The 16,471-nt window shown below is 39.1% G+C and overlaps 1 protein-coding gene across 1 annotated transcript in view; it reads right to left on the minus strand.

Annotated features, from left to right (window-relative positions):
* PTPRQ (protein tyrosine phosphatase receptor type Q) overlaps positions 1-16,471 on the minus strand; it is a 326,169-nt gene that overhangs the window by 106,350 nt on the left and 203,348 nt on the right. The window contains exons 30-33 of the mRNA XM_040341603.1: positions 13,599-13,785; positions 11,204-11,448; positions 9,778-9,844; positions 5,536-5,694 (exon numbers count right to left, since the gene is read on the minus strand). Of these exons, the coding sequence (XP_040197537.1) occupies positions 5,536-5,694; positions 9,778-9,844; positions 11,204-11,448; positions 13,599-13,785 (658 nt within the window). The remainder of the gene's footprint in view (positions 1-5,535; positions 5,695-9,777; positions 9,845-11,203; positions 11,449-13,598; positions 13,786-16,471) is intronic.

Genomic DNA, 16,471 nt, shown 5'->3' on the forward strand with positions numbered 1-16,471 from the left:
GGATATGCAGGAAATTTCTTCCCAGTGACAGTAATAAAAGCTTAAAGGCTAAGTTCACCCTTGTTAACTTTTTTTTTCTAAATTCCAGCTCCCCTATGTACCAATATAGCATTCATGTACTTTTTTTGTAAAAATATCAAAGCTTTCCATAAAATTTACAAACACATACCTTACTGTGTGCCATCCATGTTTCCAAACATATCTATTGCTTCTTTCTTACTTCCTGAACAGACTGTAGGTCATGACACAGGAAGGTCATCATCCACCCACCCACTCCCAGTTGCACTTTTTTAAATGAAATGCAATAAATCAGTGATCACCCTTCTCACTTAAAATGTTTTGGAGCATTTTCACTCACCACACATATGGACTGAATGGACTGCCCTACACACAAAAAGTCCCCCGCTAGTGGCTGAAAAGCGCAGCTAAAATTATGATAAAGCACCGCTAAAACTAGCGGCAGTTTTCTGATGACGCCCACAACGCTTCTGTGTGAAAGCACCTTGAAGAGGAACTTTGAGGACACTGATTTAACCACTTTACCCCTGGAAGGATTTACCCTCTTAATAACCTGGCCATTTTTTGCGATACGGGACTGCGTCATTTTAACTGAAAATTGCACAGTCGTGCGACATTGTACCCAAACAAAATTGAGGTCCCACAAATAGCGTTTTATTTTGGTGATACCTCTGCGGTTTCTATTTTTTGCGCTATAAACAAAAAAGACTGACAATTTTGAAAAAATATTTTTTTTTTAACTTTTTGCTATAATAAATATCCAGAAAAATAAATAAAAAATGTCTTCATCAGTTTAGGCCAATATGTATTCTGCATATTTTTGGTAAAAAAATCGCAATAAGCGTACATAGATTGGTGTGCGCAAAAGTTATAGTGTCTACAAAATAGGGGATATATTTATGGCATTTTTATTATAATTTTTTTTACTAGTAATGACGGTGATCCACAATTTTTAGCAGACCTGCGACAATGCGGCGGACAGATCTTACACTTTTGACACTTTTTTGGGACCAGTGACAGTGATCAGAGCTAAAAATAGCCACTGATCACCGTATAAATGACATTAGCAAGGAAGGTGCGATCAAGGGGTTAAGTGTACCCTAGGGAGGTGTTTCTAACTGTGGGGGGAATGTACTGACAGGGAGTAGAGAGAGATCTGCTGTTCCTGATCACTAGGAACTGCATATCACTCTCTACTCCCCTGACAGAAAGGGGATGTTTGTTTACATTGACAGATCCCATTCTGGCTCTCTGTGGAGCAATCGTGGGTGGCCAGTGAACATTGCGGCCACGCGCATTGGCTCTGGCACCTTTAAAGGGGCCGCTGTACAGGTATGGTGATTTGCGCAGCCGAGCCAACCTGCCACAGTATAACTGTACTGATATAAGGGGGAACCTTTATATTAGTGTTCCCCCTTCTTTTACTGTATTCACTCTGGCTGAGTCCCTCCTTACATCAGTGACCACCCCCACAAACATTGTGTGGCCAGGCTGGAGCTGTCACTGACCTGCCTCCTTCGTAAGGCTGCTCGGGTACAGGGCAGTGAGGACACCAAGGGCAGGCACAGTCACACCACAACCCTCCTCTGCTTCTTGATCCTCCATCTGGTCTCCTCCCCCTCCCCGACACTCCTGCTCCTGCCACTGATGGTGGGCTCAGGCAGACCACAATCTGGGTCCTCCTCTGCTTCTTGATTCTCCATTCTGGACTTTAGTCCTCCCTCATTCCGGTGCTCTCGCTCCCAGCTCCCCCTCCTACAATTCGTAAAAGTCGTCAAGCAACACCATGATGTCACTGAGCAGATGCCCACCCCAGCCCCTCTTGAGCCCTGCCCGAGCTTGCCCAAACCTGGCTGGCTATGGAACTGCTCATGCGCAATGTCAAAGTCAGCCCACGGCCATATTTTTTACAGGCAGCTGCTGTCTGTAACGGACATATATGGACAGTGTAAACATTGGCTGGTATTTACAAACTGTTCATAAATTTAATGACAGTTAGAAACCTTGGCATTAGGTCTGTCTGTTTAAATCCCAAGCATGGCACTACCTGGCTGCATGGAGTTTACATGTTCTGCCTGTGTGGGTTTTCTTCCCACACTCCAAAGACATATTGATAAGTTAGTAGGCTCCTGTCTAAATTGGCCTCTGTATGTATGAGTTAGAGACCTCAGATTGTTAGCTCCCCGAGGACATGGACTGATGTGAACTTACAATATGTAAAAATGCTGTGTAAATTGTTAGTGCCATTTAAATCCCTGTAATAATAATAAAATATTAGCAAGTCCCTGATTGTTACATAGAACTGGCAAATACCAAGCATTAGACATCTAGAATACACTGTCTACAGAGTATCAGCTTAAGTTCTCTTATGAAACACACAGACATATTTAAATCAGAAACACTGCTCTTGGCGTTTACTGGAAACTATGCCAGGACACCTCCACTTACCCAAGCAAACTCAAGTTAGATACAGTGGGGTAGATTCACAGAGAAGATACGACGGCGTATCTCCAGATACGCCGTCATATCTTTGAGTCTGGCCGGTCGTATCTATGCGCCTGATTCATAGAATCAGTTACGCATAGATTTCGCTAAGATCCGACCGGCGTAAGTGTCTTACACCGTCGTATCTTAGGCTGCATTTTTACACTGGCCGCTAGGTGGCGCTTCCGTATATTTACACAAGGAATATGCTAATTAGGTATATACGCCAATTTAGAAACGTACGTCCGGCCGGCGCATTTTTTTACGTAGTTTACGTTAGGCTTTTTTCGGTGTATAGTTACCCCTGCTATATGAGGCAGGGGTCGTTCGCGAATAGGGCTGGACGTAATTTACGTTCACGTCGAAAGCAATGACGATTTGCGGCAGAATTTCGAGCATGCGCACTGGGATTTTTTCACGAACGGGGCATGCGCCATTCGTAAAAAACGTCAAATATGTGGGGTCACAGTTAATATACATAAAACACGCCCACATCATCCACATTTGAATTAGGCGGGCTTACGCCGACACAGATACATTACGCCGCCGTAACTAAGGAAGTTGTTTCTGAATATGGAACTTGCGCCCTAAATCACGGCGGCATAACGTATCTCAGATACGTTACGCCAGGCGGATTGATACACCATTGTATCTGAATCCAGCCCAGTATGTGCATAGCACCTATAGACAGGTACTGTTATTTTGAGTGTAACATGTTATTTTGAGTATAGATGACAAAGATACCAGTACATTGGAGCTTCTGATAGTACTAAACAATAATCAAATTATTATTTAGGCTATATCTACACTCTATCGCCAAAGAAATGCCGGTAGGTTATTTGGCTCCTGGGTAAAAATTGGCCCTAGTATGTGCATGTGAGTTTGTGACCTTAGATTGTAAGCTGCTTAAGGGCAGGGACTGATGTGAATTTACAATATATATTTATATAATTAATTGCTGTGTAAATTGAAGGCCCTATATACAGTAAGTACATGTAATAAATAAACAAATAAATACATTTTTCATGTGATATAGTAGCAGTAGGAGGCATTTTAGACATATTTTAAGCAAATGGGTTTTGTTTGAATGAACTGCATGGTATAAGAGAGACAGAAGTTCCAATAATGTAGCCAATCAATAACAAACGTTTATAGCATATTAGCTGCACATTTTGTGACAGCCCCACAAATTTCTCAAATCCGTGATCATTTGGATAAAAATCAGTAGGGAGTTGAGTTCTCAGTTACAATTTATCACAAAACCATGACCTGTATTCCTCAATGGTAAAACAGAGGGCAAGTTTAAGTTTTTAGAGATTAACACATTTTTGCTTGTTTTTCTTAATTGCTAAGGGATTCTGATATTTCAGAATGATTTACAGGCTCCCAAGTGAAGAGTTTAGAATTTCTAGAGAGTGAATTTTTATGTAACAGCTTGAATGCATTTTCATTGCTGAATTTAGTTACAAATGTCCAGAAGAGAGAAACAAAATAAGAAAAAATGTAGGCTTTGTGTCTCCACCTTACCTTGCTCCCAAGTACCAAAGATATACATAGCACTGGAACTAACTTGGACTTTTTCTTCTGACTACGGTATTAGAATTTATTTTATAAGCATATACTGTATACATTGAAGGTTCCAATCGTATTTCAAAATGAGAACTGACCTTTAACTGATTAGAGATGCGCTGGAATATCTCTGTCACCAATTACAAGTACTACTGTGGCATGCAAATGCTTGTATTGTTCATCTGGCAGCTCTTGTAATACCACGTTATTGCAAGTAAAGCTTAGATCAGTTGCAAAGTTCAGCATTGTATAACCAGTTCTGGTTTTGCTTTCTTTGTTCAGATTGAAAATATAATCACTTAACATGAACAAAAACATTTAAAGTAGAGAATTTACTGACCCAAAGGCATCATATTTATTTTGCTTCACTATTTCACCTTCTAGGTCACTATCTCAATATTATTTTAGTACCAGGGCAATATAGCTGGATGTCAGCTAATGCAAGGTCATGGGACTTTGGAAACAGATAGATCCCTTCAATTCAAAATTAAAAGATGATTGCCAAACTGGACAGAAACCTAATACAAACCCAAAGTCAAGGCTGGGATGGATCCCACAAAAGGCTAAATCACCTTGCAATTAGGGAGGGATTTCTTTTTAAGCATGTGCAAACACTAGCCCAGGGGCTTAAAGTATATTATTGGAAGCATCAGATAATATAATTATGTGACTGATAGCTCTTATTAATAATTAAGAAAGATTATGGCTTATTGTTTCATCTCGGATAAGGGCCCTAAACAGTTTAAGTACTTTTCTGACTCTTGAAAACATCATAATAAGATATAAATACACTTTGCCAAATACTGATGTTTTTTTACAGTGCCTTATTCAAATATGTCTAATTTTATCACTATTACTATGCAGCTTACAGGCAATCCCTTTGATTTTAGTACGGGATAGGTAAATTGTCTAGCAAAATATGGTTTGCACATTTATGGATTTGACTTGGAACCTACAAATTTGACCCTGGAATACAAATGGAGAAGTCAGCTGAACTGCAGTTTGAATCACTTTACAATATGAAGCAAGAGTGTTTTCCTAACTTCAGCCTCGTTTCCTATCTTGGAACCATTCCATTGGCTTTATAGCTTGCAGCAGTGTAGCCGTAATAACAAATATGTAGTTGGCTTCTTTATTTCCTTCTCAACTTATCTGCATTTTAGTAAAAAGTTTGCTTTTGCTGTGTTTAGTAAAACATTTTTAGGCTTGGTGCAATTGACGCCTCTATTCACTTCTGCCTTTTTAACCTATTTGCATGAGACATAGTTAGCTAGCAGCTGGGAACATCTGGAGCTTGTGAGTTCCAAATATCAGTCATCGGCCAAAGTTCCAAAAACTATAATTACGGGACCTTGAAAACTTCAACCACAAGGCAGCATAGCTTATTACATACAAGTATTTAGTCTAGTTTTATTATTATTTTTTTAGTAGTCAGAAATGTGTAAATAGAGTAAAGCTTCTTACCTCCACTTTCTGAAACAAGAATTTGAATTTTTTTAATTGGCCCATTAACATCACTGAAGTAGCATATTGGCATTTTAACAGTAATGGTAGTTGATGTAGCCACAACACTCCCACTTGAGTCATAAATGGGCACAGGTTTCATTATGGGATGAGGTGGTTCTGCCAGCAAAAAAAAAATAAAAATGATCTACGTTAAAATAATGAATACAATATGCTATTTTGAAAGAAGTATACAACTGGCTGTTACTTTTTTACACTTGTAAAATTGACCAAACGTCCAAATGTTAAAGTATATCCAAACTCAAAAACAATAATGTAATATATTGCAGCCTTCCAATCCTTATATGTGGTGGTTGCATTACTTTACTTTTTTTGGTTCTTTACCCTTTACTTTCACCTGGTAAACAGTAATACTTATAGGCTGAAACGTGTCAACCATTCCTATTTGCGTTTGCCCACTGTGGCTTGTTAATAAACACTAAACATTTTTAAGAGCAATGACCGGAGTGCGGATCATCTTTTCTTCATTACTCTACTCAGCCAGCGACTGCGGATTGAGCACCTGGAACCTTGATGTCCATGTGACGTATGGGTAGCATCACTGACTTTTTCGTTTATTTTCTAAACAGTAATACTCCCTGTCTTAGGTTGACAACATTTTAAGGCTGGTATACGTAGACTGAAAATCGTCCGGTTAAGCATGATTTCACTCTGTGTATACCACTGTCTGTTCAACTGTCAAATTGTCCTGCTTGGAAACCAGCATTTAAGCATTGCTTGCAGCCAATAGGTGCAGCACTGATCTGTGTATTCTGACAGAGGAGTCCCCCATGTTAGAATACAATAGTGCAGAGGGAGAGTGATGTGGATGCAGGGATCTGTGAGTTTTTTTTTCCATTTAACCCAGTGTTTGAACAAAAGAAAAAACTCCCTGTGAATTTCCTGCTTTACTGAATTTTTGAACTACAGAATACCTCCCCCTCTCTTGCCGACCAGCCTCCGCAGTTATACGGCGGCAGGTCAGCTCTGCTGGGCGAGATCACGAAGCTATACATCATCTCACCGAGCAGCCAATAGGGGCGCGCTCGCCCCTGACACTGACGCGCATGCCCGGCGGGTGCGATCACCGCCGGCCACCCGCGATCGCTCGTGTAAACACACAGCTCCCGGTCCTGTCAGGGGGGGGAAATTACCTATCGTCTGTTCATACAGTGTATGAACAGCGATTTGTCATTTCCCCATGTCAGTCCCACCCCCCCTTCAGTTAGAACACACCCAGGGAACATGATTAACCCCTTCCCCGCCCCCTAGTGTTAACCCCTTCACTGCTAGTGGCATTTTTATAGTAATCAATGCATTTTTATAGCACTGATCGCTATAAAAATGCCAATGGTCCCAAAAATGTGTCAAAAGTGTCCGAAGTGTCCGCCATAATGTCGCAGTACCGATAAAAATTGCTGATCACCGCCATTACTAGTAAAAAAAAAATATTAATAAAAATGCCATAAAAGTATGCCCTATTTTGTAAACGCTATAACTTTTGCGCAAACCAATTAATAAACGCTTATTGCGATTTTTGTTTATGAAAACTATGTAAAACAATACGTATCGGCCTAAACTGAGGAATTTTTTTTTTATATATATATAGTTTTGGGGGATATTTATTATAGGAAAAAGTAAAAAATAAAAATTTTTTTCAAAATTGTCGCTCTAATTTTGATTATAGCGCAAAAACTAAAAACCGCAGAGGTGATCAAATACCACCAAAAGAAAGATCTATTTGTAGGAAAAAAAGGACGCCAATTTTGTTTGGGAGCCACATTGCACGACCGCGCAATTGTCAGTTAAAGCGATGCAGTGCCGAATCGCAAAAAGTGGCCTGGTCGTTGACCAGCAATATGGTTAATCTCAATAACATGGAGGGGGTTGGTCTATTTCTCATGGGTCACCTGAACAGGGCTGATAATACTCTAACGTGAAAAGGAAATTAAAGCTTAGGCTGGCAGTTACAATTACTCCCAGAGGCATGATGGGACTTGTAGTTCTGCAACAGCTGGAGGGCCCCAGGTTGCCTACCCCTGGTCTATAGCATGCAGCTTATTTCCAACAGGGCAGATGAACAGAAGTCAATCAGTTCAACCACACCAGCCAAACATGGATTGAAATTCATCTGGTCCTTGCTGAACAGGCCAAGGTTCGATCCATGTATGGCCAGCTTTAGTCCTTTCATTTTTACAGATCAATATCCTCAAAAAAAAACAAAAAAAACAGCCAACCTAATTTGAATCTGCTCTGGAAAAAAACACAAATTGTGGAATATAAGTTTTTGACTGATTTTTATTTAGAAGAGCTGAATAATTAATGTTCACTGTGTCTTAGGAGGCTCATAGTTTAAATAGTGAATCTGTCAGGGGAAACAGGGAAAATTAGAAGGACTGTGCAAATTAACTTTTAATTAATCGATTAATCTTTAATTATTTTGATTGATCAAAATCTTTTTGATCGATTAAAATTCTTTTGATTGGTACTCACCTCTCCGCCGGCTTCTGGGCCTTCAGGGAGATCCGTCGGAGATCCAGTAATGTCATGGACACCGGCGGGGCTTGCCGTGTCCATCTGAAGGGCTCCTTTGCTGTGCCTTCATATCTGCATGCCAACGGGACCTTACTATCTGCCACACGCAAGGGCTGTTACACTTTCCTCTATCACTTCCCTCTATCAACCTGGGATTCTACAACCATCCACTGGGAGTTGTGATAATTCCCTTCACGGGGCATCTCCATGCCGATGGACTGATGTTAATCTCTCCTCATCTGGATTCAGCAGTGGTATCGTTGTACACATTTTTATACCAGTATCATACTTAGCTACAAGTTTTTATGACTGCTTTTGGTACCGTTTGGTATTACTCACACCATGTTTACAGTTTATGTAGCTACATCGATTTTATCTCCAGTGCAATATTTATTTGGTTACCTACTTGAAGACTATAAAAGTTTTAATGCTATTCCCATCGAGCGCTGCCTTTGTGTGTTTTTGTATCCTGCTTTCCATTTTTCCAGTGGTTGGTAGCTGCACTGGGAATCAGCCTGCAAGGAGATCAGCTAAAAGTAGTTGGATCCGTATGTGCATTATATTTAATCGAAATTAGTAAATGAATCGATTAAAATAAAAAGATTAATCGAACAGAAAATTTTGGATCAGTAACAGCCCTAAAAATTAGCTAATAATATACTTAGGCTACTGTCACATAGTAACATAGTCAGGTTGAAAAAAGACATCTGGTTTCACCAGTCGAATAAAAGTCAGATAGGCAGTTTTGTAGAGATCTACAAAACACTAGTGTCAGTAATGCTGCTATCAATTGAATTGCTAGAGTTGCTGGCAACAGTGCTAAAGTGTTGAGATGTTCAGCGATTCATGCAACATTCCATAGAGATGCATTTTGCCAACGGTTTTGTCACTGACACAAAAGAGAGTTGCCAATCACATAGAAAATATTTATTTATTTCTTAGTAAAAAAAGATATTACAAACTAATGGGAGTTGTTACTGCCTTTATTTCCCTTTAAATGATCACTGCCCAATCCTACCAAGTTGTGTCCCAAATGTAATGTATACAGGTACCTTCAGACCTTAGTTAACACTGAGATGTCATCAGAAAATGTCTGTCAGCTGGGTTGAATTTTGCTAGCTTAGAGATTAGTGTTTCTCCAAAATGGGAGTGTCTGCTGAGTGACAGACTCAAAATAAGAACATATCAACTATTAATTTATGTCTTGATTACATACTTTGCAAGTGCACTGAAAGCCTCCCCCTGCCAATTTAAAAACCTCACCAATTTCACATTAATCCCACTCAATTATTCCTATACATTGCTAAAGCCTCCATTATTTGTAAGCCATAACAATCAAGCCTGTAAACCCAAACTGGGGATAACTGTGAGGACTGGTTTCTATAATTGGTACAGAAGTAACATAAATTAATACATTTATTATAATAAATGTATTAATCTGAAAAACATTCCATAAACATTTAATATATATTTTTTAATATACCTAAAAAAAAGGTTCAGATTTAGATTTAGCTGCCATTTAGTTAGCTGATCACTTGCCTAAATATATATTTCCTAAAAAATTCATGACGTCATATTTTAGCATTTTAGCTTTTGGGAATGGTTACATATTTGTGCTTCATCTGGAATGTGCCATCACTAAGCAAACAGTGAAACTATTAATGGTACCTTTTACATCTGTAGTAACTCTCATTTGTATTTTTGGTCCTGCTCCAGCCCCATTGACTGCATATATCTAAAATATAAACATGAAAATAATTAAAAATATTAAAGTCTGTAAGCATATATTCAAAATGCACTATCCACATGATTTTCATATACTACAAAATGTGACCGTCAAAAATGTTTATTAACAGTCAAGAAGGGGTGTACATTTAATTTAGATGTGGTTTAGAAATTATCTGGATTGCGTTACAATATACTAACCAGACTATAAGGCCTCGTACACACGACCAAGTTTCTCGGCAAAAACCAGCAAGAAACTTGCTGGGATTTTTTTTTTGCCCAGGGAAACCGGTCGTCTGTACATTTTTCGACGAGGAAACTGTCGAGGATCCCGTCGAGCCAAAAAGAGAGCATGTCTTCCTTTTCCTCGACGGGAATGTAGAAACTTGCCTTGTCGAGTTCCTCAACAGCCTAACAAGGAACTCGATGAGGAAAACGATGTGTTTCGCCCGTCGAGTTCCTAGGTCGTGTGTACGAGGCCTCAGGCCTCGTACACACGATAGGTTAACCAGAGGACAACGGTCTGATGGACCATTTTCATCGGTCAAAACCGATCGTGTGTGGGCCCCATAGGTATTTAACCATCGGTTAAAAAAAAGCAAACTTGCTTTAAATTTAACTGATGGATTCCTAACCAATGGGAAAAAAACGTTTGTTAGTAGGCACAACCATCGGTTAAAAATCCAAGCATGCTCAGAATCAAGTCGACGCATGCTTGGAAACATTGAACTTCGTTTTTTTCAGCACGTCGTTGTGTTTTACGTCACCGCGTTTTGACACAATCGTTTTTTTAACCGATGGTGTGTAGGTGCGACGGACCATCAGTCAGCTTCATCGGTTAACCGACGACAACGGTCCATCAGACCGTTCTCATCGGATGGACTGATCGTGTGTACAAGGCTTTAGGCATATTTAAAAAGCAGTGAATGTGACATGTACCAAATATTCATCATAAGTGAATCTTCTTGGTTATTAACTGCCTGTGAAACCTCTACTAACCCATTTTATTAAAGTGAAATTTGAACATCACTGTATTATTTAGACAGTCCACATAAAATTTGTTTTTATTAAAAGTTTAAAGTAAAAATGCTCAGAGAGAAGCACATAGGTTGCTACTGCTAAGCTTTGAAAATGCAAGCTGCCTGGCTGGCTGACTTTCTAGCTTCCAAACAAGGTCCTTGAACAGAAACAAGTGTGCAGATATGGAAAGTCAAAATTCCTCATCGGCATGCTTGTTCTGGATCAGTAGCTCTGGATGTATCAAACTAAGGGGATCTGTTTGAAAGCCAAGCAACAGCATTTTCAGAAGGAAACATCAGAAACACAGTTCTCTTTAATGATTACTGTACTATAATCAGTAAGTCCTCACACTAATGTTATATGTATAGCCGCCTTTAAGTCCTTCAATAACAGCAGTTACAGATTGGTCATCTCGCCTAACGATACTTAGATTGCGGATTTGGGTCTTTGTCGGATCATCTTCTTTGTATACAAGTGCTTGAAACATTTGAATTTTCCCATTAGGCTCTGCTGGTGGAATGAAGGTCATCTGAACTTTGGTCACTTCATTTGGTATCTTTTCAATTGTTATGTTCTTAGGAGGATCGGTTGGCACTAAAACAGAATAGTAATACTGTCATCATTGTACTATATTATTTAACTACTAAAACAAATATAATACATATATATATATATATATATATATATATATATATACAGTATATATATATATATATATATATATATAATACAGCATAATGTTAGCACTCAATAAAAAAATCACAAAAAGGAGCAAAACCTTGTGCATTACCTTTTAAAGAGTTTATTAGTATATATAAATGCCTGGCTTGGCACCTTGACTCAAGCTCTGATGAAGAGGATCTTGCTCTTGAAACGTGTCAGTTCATTTTCCTGCTAGCGAGTGAGGTCCAGGGCACATAGAGAACTTGCATCTTGTTTCCAATGCCAGTTTTGGGGTATTTGTACCTCTTGAGGTCTTTAGCCTTTTTGGCTCTTGTGAGTATGTTTTGGCATTCATATATATTTTAATAAACTCTTTTAAAGGTAGTGTACAAGATTTTGTATCCTTTTTTGTTTATTATTGTTTACTATGGAGCTATCCCAATTATGAAAAGGGCTGCACAGTGGTGTAGTGGTTAGCATTTTCACCTAGCAGCAAAAAGGGTCGCTGGTTCAAATCCCAACCACAACACCATCTGCCTGGAGTTTGCATGTTCTCCCTGTGCATGTGTGGGTTTCCTCCAGGTACTTCAGTTTTCTCCCACACTCAGACATGTTGGTAGGTTAATCAGATCCTGTCTAAATTGGCCCTAGTATGTATGAATGTGACTTGGGGACCTTAGGTTTGTAGCTCCTTGACGGTAGGGACTGATGTGAATGTACAATGTATATGTAAAGGGTTGTGTAAAATTTACAGCACTATATAAGTATCTAAAATAAACAAATACCTGAGGATAACCAGCAATTGAAGCGGATTACCATTTCTACTACAGTGGAGGACATTCACTATGACACCTAAGCGCTTATGTATGTATATGCAGTATTCTTCAGCTGTTTCTTTATTGTTAGCATTCATTCAAATCCAAATGTATTTGTGTGAGTTTTTTCAGTCTATTTAAACTGCTAATACATTGTTGCCAATAGAGATGACGACACTTCAGCATTTAGTGTAGATATAGGGTTTTCAACAGATTAATATTCACTTTACATGAAAAAATAAAGATGACACATCCTGGTGACATTTATTTTTGTGAAAAAAACACTTTTAGAAGATAAAAAAGGTAGCATCGAAAACAAAAAATCATCCATCGTTGTGAATCAAGCCTATTATGTGAATTTATTCCATAGACGGTGATGGTGAATTATGCTACAGGTGAAACTTTTTTTAACATTACTCATGCTCGGAATTCTTTTGCTCATTTTATCAGTATATCTTTTTGTTTTGAATAGGATGTAGGAGTGTTAAAAACCTTGTTAGGTTATAACAGCTGTCTGTTTTCCCACTGGGAAGATTCACCCTCTCTACTCGACTCCTCAGTGGGACCAATGACCAGAAATCCAAAATGTTGCAGGTGTCGCCAATACAAGAATATAGAAAGTCCTTCAAACGGGACACTTGCTGCAGTGACAACTGTCTGAGAGGGGATTTCCCTTTACTTTGAAGACATTTTCTCTCATGTCTTGTTGTGTCTCTAGGACAGAAAGTGACATAAGACAACAAAAATAAAAACTTAACATGCATTTTAATTATTCTGTACCATTATCCAAAACTATCAAAACTATCAAAAATAAAGTTTGGGCGTTATTTTGTTATGGAGAGTTCACCATAAGTATTAAAAACATCCCTATTATTACAAGAAGACTACAAATCCAAGGTGTGCTGACATAGGGATGGGGGCCGTGCTGGGAAGGTATTGCCCTTAGGGAAAAATATTGAGATTTTTTTTTTCAAACAGAAAGAGTGGGTTTTGTCTAAGAAGGTGTTAAGATGAAATGACTATGGCGGCTTGAAGACAACGGTTCCAGTGATTTTTGCTTTTATATTTTTTTTGTATGAAAAAGCACTCAGTAGCCATATTTTTTGGGTACATAATGGTGGTATGGTCAATGCATAAGAGTTATGGCTTAACTATTATCTATTTGTAATATATGTTAGAATAAACCATAAACTGAGTACATCAGAAGTATGCAGTCATCAAAGGTGCTGTGGAAGCTGTCATCGTAAAGGGATAGAGAAGACATACCTGCCTCAAGAGTGGTAGCAATCACAGTATCACTGGACTTCCCTTCAGTAAAAGCTGATTCCAGATCTCCAGTAAAGGCTGTAACTATTATAGAGTAGCTTGTAAATGGCTTCAGGCCTGTCACCTCAATGCTTTTACTTTCATTACTCCACCGTACAAACTCTTTACTGTAGTCTGCACCATTGACCTGTAAGCAAATACGTTTTTGTTACTTGTGGTGTATAGTACATAGCATATAAACAGAGCATGAATGGGGAAGCAATTTTTTTCCATAGTCTACAACTAACATGTGCTGGCTCTTTATTACATTCATATCAGCCCACAAATTAATTCAAACTGAGCTAGTTTTGCAAGTGGATTTAACCCAAAAATAAAGTTGGCCAGCTTCTCATAACAGCAGCCTGATGCCAAGCGAACAAAGCTTTTGTGCACCTCTGGTACACAGGAAGACCTTTAGTAAAATAAAAAAGGAGGAGAGTTCCAACTTAGCTTGACCTTCGATTTATCACTTTTGTTTAAAAAATTATTCTGACCAATGGAAGCCCTAATGCCGCGTACACACGATCATTTTTCGGCATGAAAAAAACATAGTTTTTCAAAAATGTCTTTTAAAATGATCGTGTGCGGGCTTCACATTATTTTTCAGGTTCTGAAAAACGACAAAAACAAAAATTCGAACATGCTGCATTTTTTAACGTCGTTTTAAACTATGTCGTTTTTCGGGTTGTAAAGTATGATCGTGTGTTGGCAAAAACGACGTAAAAAACCCACGCATGCTCAGAAGCAAGTTATGAGATGGGAGCGCTCGTTCTGGTAAAACTACCATTCATAATGGAGTAAGCACATTCATCACGCTGTAACAGACAAAAAAGCGCGAATCGTCTTTTACTAACATGGAATCAGCTAAAGCAGCCCAAAGGCGAATGGAACTTCCCCTTTATAGTGTCGTCGTACGTGTTGTACGTCACCGCGCTTTGCTAGATCATTTTTTTAAAACGATGGTGTGTAGGCAACATCGTTTTAATGATGAAGTTGGAAAAACTTTGTTTTTTCGACATGCTGAAAAACAATGTTTTTTTTCATGCTGAAAAATGATCGTGTGTACGCGGCATTACTCTTGAGAAAATGCCCATTTATGGTAGTATTTAGGGAGCTTTAATTACTCTGTACAAAAATAAATGTGATGTACTGCTTACTCCTAATGGGAAGTAAAGAATCATAGGTTCATTCAAAGTGCTGTCAGAGAGGTTAGTTTATTCACCAGGTTTCAGTTTTGGCATGAGGCATGACTAGAGGGATACTAAGCAAGAAGAACTGCATTAAATGGACACATTTGGCTACTACCACATAAATACATAATTGTAAACTACACAGAAAAACATGGTTTTGGTATATCAGGGTTGCGACCTTCTGCTCTGGGATGCTGGTTCGGCAAGACCAGATCACGGGTTGCCGACCTGCCATCCCTAAGCATTAATGTTGTGCGCTTTCAGAATGCGCACCATACCTGCTAGATATAATAGAAGTGTATGGCAAAGGGCAGCTAACTCACAGTAAACTGCAGCGCTTCAATTTCAAAGCAGCCTAAAGCCAAGTACACACAAGCCGAATGTTGGGTGGCATTGGCCGGTTCAACAGAAACTGTCTGACCTTCTGCACATGTGTACTGCAGCTGGTCGGACCGAAGCCGACCATTTGGCTTATTCAAAATAAAAAATGTAAACTTCTGAATCATTTCATTTCATTGTTGCCCTGTGGCCAGCTACCAAATTACTTAAGTTGCCCTTGTTTTTCAAGATTAACCACTTGAGGACCTCCTCCTGCACATATACGTTGGCAGAATGGCACGGCTGGGCACAGGCACGTACAGGTACGTCACCTTTAAGAGCCCAGCCGTGGGTCGCGCGTGCCGTCGGCACACGCACGTGACCCCGGTCCGAAGCTCCATGAGCGCGGCCGTGGGATGCACGGACCCGATCACTGCCGGTGTCCCGCGATCGGTCACAAGAGCTGAAGGATGGGGAGAGGTGTGTGTAAACACACCTTCCCCGTTCTTCACAGTGGCACTGTCATTGATCATTGATCAATGACATCACACATCCAGTCCCGCCCCCCTACAGTTAGAAACACATATGAGGACACACTTAACCCCTACATCGCCCCCTAGTGGTTAACTCCTAAACTGCAATTGTCATTTTCACAGTGATCAATGCATTTTTATAGCACTTTTTGCTGTGAAAATGACAATGGTCCCAAAAATGTGTCAAAATTGTCCGATGTGTCCGCCATAATGTCACAGTCACGAAAAAATTCGCTGATCGCCGCCATTAGTAGTAAAAAAAAAAAATATTAATAAAAATGCCATAAAACTATCCCCTATTTTCTAAACGCTATACATTTTGCGCAAACCAATCGTTAAATGCTTATTAAGATTTTTTTTACCAAAAATAGGTAGAAGAATAAGTATCGGCCTAAACTGAGGAAAAAAAATGTTATATCTTTTTTGGGGATATTTATTATAGCAAAAAGTAAAAAATGTGTTTTTTTTTCAAAATTGTCGCTCTATTTTTGTTTATAGTGCAAAAAATAAAAACCGCAGAGGTGATCAAATACCACCAAAAGAAAGCTCTATTTGTGGGGTAAAAAAGGACGGCAATTTTGTTTGGGAGCCACGTCGCACGACCGCTTAATTGTCAGTTAAAGCGATGCAGTGCCGAATCGCAAAAAGGGGCAAGGTCCTTAACATGCATATTGGTCCGGGTCTTAAGTGGTTAAGCACCCCTGTAGTAAATAAACACATAACATTATTTTCATTAACATTAAGTTGATCTCTTTCATATGTTTATCCTTTTCACTTATTGCTGGTTTGCTAG

The sequence above is a fragment of the Rana temporaria genome, chromosome 3 (genome assembly GCF_905171775.1).
Source record: "Rana temporaria chromosome 3, aRanTem1.1, whole genome shotgun sequence".
NCBI lineage: Eukaryota > Metazoa > Chordata > Amphibia > Anura > Ranidae > Rana > Rana temporaria.